Source organism: Temnothorax longispinosus, chromosome 6 (assembly GCF_030848805.1).
Source record: "Temnothorax longispinosus isolate EJ_2023e chromosome 6, Tlon_JGU_v1, whole genome shotgun sequence".
Lineage (NCBI taxonomy): Eukaryota > Metazoa > Arthropoda > Insecta > Hymenoptera > Formicidae > Temnothorax > Temnothorax longispinosus.
In genome coordinates this window covers 20,004,108-20,015,150 of record NC_092363.1, presented here as the reverse complement: position 1 = coordinate 20,015,150, position 11,043 = coordinate 20,004,108, and the positions used below count along the sequence as shown (strand labels likewise).

The 11,043-nt window shown below is 35.7% G+C and overlaps 1 protein-coding gene across 2 annotated transcripts; it reads left to right on the top strand.

The window, feature by feature from the left end:
- Positions 1 to 44: 44 nt before the first annotated feature.
- On the top strand, positions 45 to 9,810 carry LOC139814569 (pre-piRNA 3'-exonuclease trimmer). 2 transcript variants are annotated; one of them, XR_011732487.1, is made up of 12 exons: positions 45 to 248; positions 2,192 to 2,462; positions 2,552 to 2,786; positions 2,933 to 3,214; positions 3,290 to 3,494; positions 3,592 to 3,693; positions 3,773 to 3,889; positions 3,971 to 4,082; positions 4,188 to 4,287; positions 4,376 to 4,476; positions 4,625 to 4,713; positions 6,526 to 6,576. XR_011732487.1 is itself a non-coding variant. In XM_071780908.1 (12 exons), exons 1-12 carry the CDS (start codon positions 2,335 to 2,337, stop codon positions 8,160 to 8,162), a joined length of 1,626 nt encoding a protein of 541 aa, XP_071637009.1. In that variant the 5' UTR covers positions 2,192 to 2,334; the 3' UTR covers positions 8,163 to 9,810. The 2 variants fall into 2 exon arrangements, 1 of the variants encoding a protein (XP_071637009.1); XM_071780908.1 differs by lacking the exon at positions 45 to 248 and adding an exon at positions 8,093 to 9,810 and having other exon boundaries at positions 4,390 to 4,476; positions 6,526 to 6,624.
- Positions 9,811 to 11,043: the final 1,233 nt, after the last annotated feature.

Sequence of the window (11,043 nt, the reverse complement as noted above, 5' to 3'; positions counted from 1 at the left end):
ACTGTCCGATGTCGTAGCCGCGGACACACTAACGCTCCTTGAGCAAGTTCATTGCCAGGGAGAGAGTCGATTCCCGGTTAAAAGAAAGATGTTTCAATTGCGGAAGCACTAGCGTATACACCGTGCCGTTTTACGGTCTCCCGGCGCAGCAGAGTATACATGCATGCACATACGTATCTCCCCGAAAGATCGCGATACCTGCTAATCATCGGGGAAATCGTGAACTTCGATGACCCTTTCGCGAGAAGGTATTCTTCTCACTTCGAGCTTTCCTCAACGATATTATTATAATAGCGCGAAATAATTAAAAACCGCGTTCTTATAATAAGTAAATTATCTTCTTTGCGAGACGCGAAAGTTGGAATGATTATAAGTACTTTGTAACATTAATCACTTCTCTTTAGAACTTTAATATTTTCTATTACAATACGTTTTCGATTGCATTTATGTTTAAATATTATGGTCTGTTGTTTTCACTTTTTGCACATTCTTGGGAATTCTTATATTAATTCTTTCCCGCTCCCTATTCTTAACTCATCTCGATGATAACAGGCTTGAGGCCTCTTATTTTGTGAGCTTTATATATGCATGTTATGCATTTTTCTACATATTTCTATTGACAATAGACATATATTTAATTTATAACGATTTACAGTTTACTTATTTTTTACTTACCTAATGAATAACGTGTTAAAAGAACAAAATTAATTAAGCAGTAAAAAGTTAAATATTAATTTAACTCCAAAAAAGTAATAAGAAAGAGTAATCAATATATACGTTAATATTTGAAAACTTTAGTTTACATTTTTATCTTTATTACACGTTATACATTTTTATCTATTTGAATTATCATATGACATGTTATTATTTTATTATGCATTATATATTAAGTTACTTAATTATATTAATTAAAGTAATTTAAATCGACCGTGACTGGCAATCTATAACGTCTTTCCGATATGAACATTGAAAAACTGTGAGCCAACTTGGTTTGTTGGGGAGCAGTGTGGTCTAGTGGTAGAGGGCCAGACTCGTAATCTGTGAAACCGGGTTCGAGTCCACTAGAGCCATGTAGCATGGAATTAATTTTCCAAAAAGCAGTTGGTCCAGAATGGTCCCCCAGGTTGGGGATTGCGACGATAGGCTAGTTCCCTATCTCGCTAAAAAACCGAAAAAATTACTAAAATTTTCATGCGCGTCACTAATTAGATGACGAGGCATTTGGCTATTTTATAGAGAGTCATATAGTTGCTCCCGCCGTTTGCCCGCGCTTGCTTGAGTTTCTTCACGTTGACATTCAGAGCACTGGGCAGAAGTCGCATTGCGCCAACGCTCGCGAGAACCATCCGCAAGCCTAGAAGAAAAAAATATATATACATATATTACAAGGAAGAAGGCAGTACAGAAGGCGATCCCTTCCATGCCTTGTCTTGTAATATATATGTATATATATTTTTCAATATTTAAAAAAAAACCAAGTTGGCTCACAGTTTTTCAATGTTCATATCGGAAAGACGTTATATATTGCCAGTCACGGTCGATTTAAATTACTTTAATTGTTATTCTATACTGGCGAAAGAAATTTATTATCCTGTTAATTATATTAATCAATTATTATGTAATATTAATATTTATTAATTACACTACGTTCATTTTATATTATATATATATTATTTTAAAAAATATATAAAGTCCACAGAGAAATGTACTAAATATGTTTTGTTACTGTCTTTATGGATTGAAGACTTTCCTAATATTCGAAAAAAGGTGAAACCGACCCTATATAATATAAATGTTTTATATGTGGTATATCTTCCATAGAGTTAGAAATAAATAACCCTAATAATTTAATATTGTCTATAATAGACTATAAAAAAATACATATATAAATAAAACTTTTGTGTCTATATTTCATTTTTAGTTTAAAAATGTTGTATAAATTTTAATAAATAAAAAAGACAATATGTAAGTAAGACGAAGAAAAAAATAATATTTAATGCAAAAAAATGATATAAAGATGTAAATTAATATTTGTAAGAGTTCAAAGTATTTGAAAGCATTCAAAAAATAGCTGAAGAAAGTACATAAGTAAAATCACACATTACATTATACTTTATAAACACAATTAGAATTTCATTTAACAAATATTTTGTTCGTGCATTATATGTATTATCAAGGGAAATCATTGCAGATTAGTGTACCATGAGAGAACGTGATGGCGATACCGCCGCGAACAGCTGGGACCTTCCTTTCCTACTTGCGCAGTAGACCGGTCTTGCATGAGGTCGTCCGGCAATTTAAGGTTATTACGCACGTACGAAAAAAAATAATATTATGATTGAAGTCACGAATCATAATTTCAACAAGGTGTATCCACACCTGGAGCACACGTTGAAAAATGCGAGTTTTATAGCGATTGATGGGGAATTCACAGGTATAGAAGGCGATGATGCAAAAAATAGGTTAGTTTGCACTGTCCCGGGAACGTATAATCGAGCGTTTCGATGAATATTGGTAACAACGCTTCACATTTCGCAACATTTCGTTGCAGCTTGTTCGATTCCGTACACGAGCGCTATGAGAACAACAGGAGGCACATTCAGCCGTACATAATAATTCAATTCGGTATCTCGGCGTTTCGACGAGTTCACGATGAGACCAAGTACACTGCGGAGACCTTCAATTTCTTTCTGCTGCCTAGGTCCATTCCGTCAAAGAACAGACAATTTCTGTCGCAGGCTACAGCGTTAGAGTTCCTGACCATGTATAGATTCGACTTCAACAAAGTATATATGCATATCTTATGTATCCATTACAGATATTAACTTATTTTTTACTGCGAGTTACTACTAATTATAATTAGGATCTTAAATTATATCTGACGTTTCATTCTGTAGGAATAAAGAATTTATGTGTATGTAAAAAATTTCAGCTTGTTTATGAAGGTCTTTCATACCTGGATGAAATCGACGAGGCAATCTTACAGCAGCAGCTACAAGAGAACACGTTGTTCGACAATGTGGAGCAGTCTCTCTCTTACGGAGAAGAAAAGGATTTTAAAGATGTAATTGTTCAAATATATGAATGGCTGAAAACAGCTGGTGAAACAGACTCTTTTAAAATTGAGTCCCCTACTCCAACTTTACAGTATTATATGCATAAAGAATTGAGGAGACGTTTCCCAAATGTTTGGACCTACTCGGGGAACAATATGGTATGTATAGCCATACTGCTTTTCAGGAAATAAGGACTTTCTTTCAAATTTCTTAGGATTTCTTTAACTTTTTAGGTAAATGTGATTAAAGTGCCACCAGACTCAAGAAGAATTTTGGAAGAGGAAGAAGGCTCTATATTAGAAAATGTATTGCTCGAGTCATACATAGGTTTTTCAAAAGTGTTCAAGCTCTTGGTTAGTCTGAAAAAACCTATAATTGGACATAATTCTTTTTTAGATTTTATGTTTATGCATCAACAATTTTACAAGCCATTACCACGTATGTATAATTTATTTTTTAAGTTTTTCCGTTATTCGCGATACACACCAAGGGGGTGAGAATTAAATCGCAGTTAGTTATGGATAACGTTTTGCAGGAAAATATACTGATTTCAAGAATAATATACATCAACTATTTCCAACAATTTACGACACAAAATTTTTAAGCTTTGAACTGAGAGAGATTCTCCAAACAGAAGGTAATTATTTAATATTTATTTATTAGTTTGTATGATTATTGTGCAGAAACATATTAAATACATTCTTTTTTTTTTTCAGAAAAATGGAAACTTAATACTCTAAGTGCTTTAGTCAATTATTTTACAGACGAGCGAGGAAAACGTGTAGCGCTAGGATCGCCTATTATTCAGCTCATAAATTCAGACGAATTAGATGGTAGATATGTAGTTTTTTCTTATATTGATTCTGTATAATACTACTGTTAATTTATGAGTTATAGTATTTTCCTATTTTTAGATATTATGTCTTCTAACAATAATAGATATCACACCGCAGGATGGGATGCTTATTTTGCCGGTTACATATTTATTAGATTGGCTCATATATTTGTTACAAAACAATATGGACAGTAAGTTACGTATTGCATGTACAATTAAAAGTCGATAATTATTCATTTTTACTCTTAGCATATTTAGTAACCATATATATATTTTATTCTCTTGCAATTTTACAGAAGTTTAAGTTCAAAGCAGTTTACGCATACAGAACTGATGAATAGCGTAAAAAGATATGCAAATTGTGTAAATATTATACGCGGCCATACGTCATACTTGGTGAGAATAATGCGAAGTATTTTAACGATAAATATATTATTTACTTTGCGAGAAGAATAGTCGACCGTATACCATTTTTTTCATAAAGAAAAAATTTGCTAGAGATTTGACGGACCTGAACCGAAATCGACTCGACCAAAATGGCTTTATGTGAAAACGTTAGAATCGAAACCGATAACCGCCTCACAGGTATTATTTTTAATTATTGCACATAATATTGCAAATACAGTAAAATTAAAATCTTAAATACATATTTCGCATATTTTGCATATAGCGATGTACGTAAGATGAATGGTTGCAATCACAGTCTGCATTATTATGAATTATTTGATTTCAGATAGCTGAAAAAATGTCACAGTTTGGCGCCGTTGACGTAAAACAATATGCACCGAAGCGCCTGTTAGTTGCAGTAGCAAATCACGGAAGGTTAGTACTCTGTACTCTATTAAACTCTCTTTTTTTTCTTATTTATAATAGTTTTTCCTGTGTTCTACATTACATATATAAATAACGGTCATTATTACACCAATTTTGAGTGTATGAGAAATAGGACGCAACTTTATGCATATATTGAAAAAGCGATCGCTGCCAACTGCGTCCGATTTCAAGATATGTATGAAAATAATATAATTCAGAACTGTTGAAAAGCGCGAGAAATTAAATCTGATAAAGGCCAGAAGTATCTTATATTCAATTTTATTCTTCCACATATCGAATAAATATGAATATTGAATACATAGTTGTACAAAGAAGGGAGGGAAATTTATAATAGTGTGAAGCTGCTTCGGTGCAAGGTGGCGGAACTATTTTGGATACTCTTCAAGGGCAGCCGCATATACTCACCAACGCATCGTACAAAATGTGATTTTAGCGTACCTTACTTACCCATTTTCATATAAAACAATTATATTACGGTGCAAACTCGCACGTTTATCTCTTTTCCACATGAATTAAAGATTGATCTCATTCGAGCATTCAGAATATAATTAAGAAAACGTTAATTTAAAAAATTAATTTTAATTCTCTGAATTGGCATAAAACAAAAAACACTTAACAGGCAACTTGAATTTCTTTAATTTTAATATTTCTGAAGAAATGATAACCATTAGTATTTGTAATAATTATTTTTATTTTAAAAAGTTACTGTGAGAGAGTCTGATGTAAAATATAATTAAAGAAACTTCGCGATCAAGAAAAGATGACTCAATATTTTCAATCTAAAGTATGCTGTATCTCAGCTGTGTCATTATATTTAAAATATTTATTCAAAGATTTTGCGACTAAGGGGATTGGCACGATGTTACTTATATCGAATTATTACAGCATTTCGTAACGGTGAATCGCCGCACACGTTCGGCCAGAGAGTTTATTTTTCCAGTCTGATTGTACGATCCATCGATCGACTGTGCGCGTCTGTCTAATTCGAATAGTCTGAAAACACAAACCGTCGAATATATCGCAAATTCAGTAAATCTGTTACAATCGCTTGTTCTACGAGGAGCATGTTGAGATCACGAGCGCATTAAATACCTTGCGATCGTTTTAACGCTGCAGGTGTTCGCGCGGCGCACCTTCGTGAGTTTCGTTTTTTGTTTTTTTAAATCAACGAACTAAAATAATATTTTGTACGCTGCCACTCACTGACCTATCGTCACGGCACCACGTTTGATAAATTGCGCGTTCTCTGTTATCAGTCTTGAAAGTATCGAAAATTTTTCTCCTTATCTTCAAAACGATTTGATAAGAGAGCACTTGAAATATTCACCTCGCGTGTTTCTGCACAGCAGATAATCCAGAAGACATCTTTCCTACACCGAAATTAAAAGACTAAATTATCCCATGGAATGTCGATAAACGATACCCCTTTTATGATAAAACTTTTCTTGAATATTCGTTAATGACAGATAATTGACTCGATGCCGTCATATTGTACGCGTAAGATTTTCTCCGTCATTGGCATCGTTCCCGTCTTTATGTCGCTTTTACCAACGAACTTTTGCGGATATATTTACAGACCGCTTATTAAAAGACCGCCACTGTCTACACCACCGTGTACATTATTATTAACGGTCTATTATTACACTTGATGTGCCACACGTGTGCAACTTTTGTCACGCGAAATTGGCTTAACGCGTTATTACGTTTATCTCGTCGAGCGGGGGACTATCGGAATTGTTGGACACGTTCTCATTTGCGACGCAACCGATTAAACGCAATTTCCTTAATCGTTTTACACAGCGCACGGGACATATTGATGCACTTCAAGCAAAACAAGGAGCTGTACGTGGCACCTTACAATCCGATACGGCATTCGCCCTCGGTTCAACTTGTCCTATGGTATGTATAAGAGTCGATAATTAATCAAAGTGTTCTACACTGTTCTACACAACGCATGATAATTTGGCATGAGTCCCGTTAACAAATCGTCTTTCGAGACCAGACGTATGAAACCAGACGTATACGTACCGGTCTGCTTAACTTATTTAAAGTAGCTTGTGCATTTCTGTTCATTGGCGATTTGCAGCATATCTAGACGAGATTATCAGCATTCGTTGCCTTATAATTTACATAAGTTAATTATTTCATGCTGTTGCAAAATATCTCAGAAACTTTTTTAACCTGCAAGTAACTTAATCTCTATTCGATAAAGCGTTCTTCCTACGTTTATTCTACGTACGATCTTCATGCATTATAAAGAGAGAGGAATTAAATTTATTTCAAAGTTAAATATATTTCACAGAAATAGCTTCAGCTTTTCTTCTGTATTGAGGAACTTGCACCGTCTCGTATCATAAAGTCAAAGTATTTTAAATGGGACGAAAATACTTGGAAGTCATTAGTCAACTAGTTAAAAATTATCTTTAGTAATTTGAAAAGACACTATAAAGCATAATTCTGCGATTTGAAAGGAAACTTGGAGATTTGTTTAAGCATCAAGATATTTAATGTAGAAGAGACTGGTTTGAAAAATCAAATATTGGTCGTTCGTAGCCGCGACAAAATGTTACAAAGTGATTCTGGGATATCTGATCCCTACGCATTACGACTTCGAAGCACCTCCCGGTGTCGCAATCGCGATTTCAGTCGACGGTCGCTGATGCATTAAGGCTGATCCGATCCCTATTAGTGGCGGAACGCCGTTGATCGCATTACGTCAAACAAATTAATGGCTCCCAATTGAGCCGTGTTTGCGTAGTCTCTAATTAGCGTCGGCATTGCCGTAGATGCAGAAGCCGCGCGGCTCGCGTTGCCAATTGTTGCGTCGGCATTAACGAACGACTTGGTCGATCGTTGCATTACCTAACGCTCGAGGGTGAAAGACTCGCCGTTCCTTATCGTTTTCCTGGCTATCCCATTTCTCGTACGATCGATATATCAATCCGCGCTCATCATTACTGCGTTCCAAGTGCAATGAAAATGCTATATTTAGGTCACCAAACCCGTCTCGTTTGCATTCGCACGCGTGTGCTATGTAATGAAATTCTTTTCTGAATTTAATATAAAGAATAAAGACTCGGTGCTCATCGATGATTTTCGTGATTTTTTTTTTAAACGCCTTTTATAATCGATAATGGCAATGCGAGTTTTCCTCGAATAAAACTTTCGTCGAACATTCTTGTTGACTTTCATCTTATTGACGAAAGAAAGAATACATGATTATATAGAAATTAAATCCTTTCACGGTGCTTTAATTACGGAATTGTTCGTGCAAATTAGAATATTTAAATTTAAATTTTATTTATTGATTTTTTTATTGTCAAGTGATATATGTTTATATAAGTTGCTGATTTTTTGTTAACTACAGGAGCAGTATAGTCGTTTCCGGCGGGATTTTCGCGTGGGTGATGCATCAGAAGTTACAGAGAAGTTCTTAAACAGACTGTAAATATCTTTAAGATATAGCAAAAAATCTAAAGTTTTTATACATTATAAAGAATGTATTACCCATCGAATACATTAAGTTTAAACAAAATATTAAGTTTTCAAAAAGATAAGATTTTAAATATATGACGTGAATGAGATACATTTTTACACACAAATAATAAAAAATTAAATATTGCAACTTGTGTAACTATTTTGCATGTCTTTTCTTACCCTCGATTTGCAGCCAGGATCTCTGATAACATCGACTCCAGGTTGGTGAACGGATTTATCATCGAGATTAAGATTGGCGACTCTGCGTGTAAAAAAGCTATTTGTGACGTAAACAACAAAGCTGCTTGGCGTTCTGTAAAAGACAGCGAGCATAGGAACGGTTGCGGGTCCAAGATGCAGAAACGATGAGCATTTTACGCTTCGCCTGTTGCCTGTTGCCATTCTGTTTAAATTTAAGATTCAGCTCGGCAGCAGAATCTTCGCGGGAGTTGTTATTATTATGACTCGTAGCGAGAGCTCGAGAATTCTAAGCCGGACGGAGCTTGAAGCTCGGGTTTTCGAGTCGAGCAGGAAGTGTGCTCCTCCGTCCTCGCTTGCCAAAGAGACAGTCTCTCTCGTTTTTCCTTTTTGAAAAAATCCAATTATTTCTGTCACGATCGCGAGCCGTCGATCCGTCCACACACGTCCATTCGTCAGGTTCTTTTTCCTTCGATATTCTTCTTTTCGTCACCGCCCAACCGTTCCGAATAATCATATGTTAGGATTCTTTCATGTGTGTTTTCCGCGATACTTTTTTTTTCAGTAACGCGCGGGAATTTATCTGCGAAAGAAAATGAGGTGAATTTCTGTGAAACTATACTTCGGTGTCCGGTATATGTTCCGAAAAAGTAAGACTGTTTTCTGCTATAATATTGCAAAATACACTTACCTTTAGGGAAAAAATTTTTTTCTTTCAATTTTATGCGCAATGTAAATCTTATATTTTTATTATATCTTTATTTGTATATCTTTATAGAAGGAATATAAAAAACCGTCCCTAAATATATTTCTTTCGAAGTATCCGTTGCCATATCTATATAGGTGTTGAAAATAAAGAATTCGCGAGTGAGGGCCGCCGATTACGCTACCGGATGATGCATCCTCCCGATCGAAGTAGTCCGCACTTTATCGTGCTCCTGAGGAAGAACCAGGGATATCGGCGCGTTACGCCGATATCCCCGCAAAAGTTTTCTCTGGCCGTTACCCAAGGCCAAAGCACTCGAAATAATGCGGCAGCAATTTGTGTAGGCGTGCGGCCGGACAGTCAGCTTGGTCGCACTGGTATCCGATGGCAGGTGGACTCCTCGAGAGACGGTCCCTCCCCTCGTTCTCATATCTCGCGTAGATGAGGCAAAGGTCGCCCGCGTGGGCTCGGGCCCAGGGTTATGGAATTGGGTTAATAAAACTGCGAAAATCGGAACATCTCGAAATTGATTGGATACTCGCGATGCAATCGAGCTCGATCTGATCTAGAAGTAAAATAAAAGCTGAAGATTAAGACTGCCTATCTTTTTCCGCAACGGACCGTGATCTGTTGTAAAATTTGACATTGCAAAAGAATTCACCGTTGTCACATTACATTTGTTACACTTTAAAGATATGGTGTTTTTACAGCCAATTTTTCTATAACTGAAAATTCGGTGTGTGAATACTGTTTTAACGGATCCTTGAGTTACAAATCTGTGCTTGAAGGAGAGCGAGACCTTACATAACAGACTAATTTCTAGTGCGATTAATTTAACAATTAACATTTATAGTTAATTATTAGATAATTATGTCTTTTTGCTGTCTTAATCTTATTTAACACGCTATTTTATAATTTAACGATCTAACGCGTCGAAAAAAATCACATTGACACATAAATCTCATGCGGTTCCACATGCGCAAATGCAATTCTGGCGAACGATCAACGTGTACAAATACAGAAAATATAACGTCGGCGTGGGCGGACGACATTTCTCAAACATATAATAAAAAACGGTATTGGATCACGACACACGTAAACACGTTTGGCAGCCGCATCTACACGCACGCCGGCTGTGAAATTGAAGTCCTCGGCGATCTCCTAAGAGGTTCTTCAACACACCGGAACATCTATCATACGATCATATGATCACCCATCATCGCATTGCAAGATTATTATATCATGTATGATGTGTAAGTTTTGTTTTATCGTCATTATATAATTTTCTACACCTTATGCACCATTAATCAATTTCAATATCACCTGTCATATTTCATATTTCTTTTAACGACAGACTGAATATTATTAAAATGGAATGTTTGAGTGATTGCTTTGATGATCGAGTTATCAACCTAAATTAATGATTAATATTTTTTTAAATCTCGGTTGAAAACATATATTTTATTGTAATGAATTTGTTTGCCATTGTGATTTGAGTGGTATCTATATATTGCAAAATTTTTCGTCCAAATGATTATTGAAGTATCTATAACATCGAGTATGTATACACAATGAAAAAAAATTGCAGAGTTTAAGAAAAAATTGACACCAAATTTGTCAAGTATTACGTGTGCGGCATGAAAGGGATGAATCAGGAATGCTTCGCATCAAAATGATTTATCTCAATGTATAACGTGCAGAACGGCGACGAATCATTAATTCGAAGTGGGACAAAGCCACGGGTAGGTATTAATGGAATTTCCCCGAAAATTGGCTGCCGACAATGTCGAGTCTACCAAAAGCAACGCGAGTCTGTCCTCTTCAAACACCCCTCGTCTCTCTACTTCCCTTCATCGTCACATGCATATTACGCGTAATCCTTTGTCTCCGTCTCTGGCTCTCCCCCCCCCCTCTCTCTCTGTCTCCCTCCCCCCTCT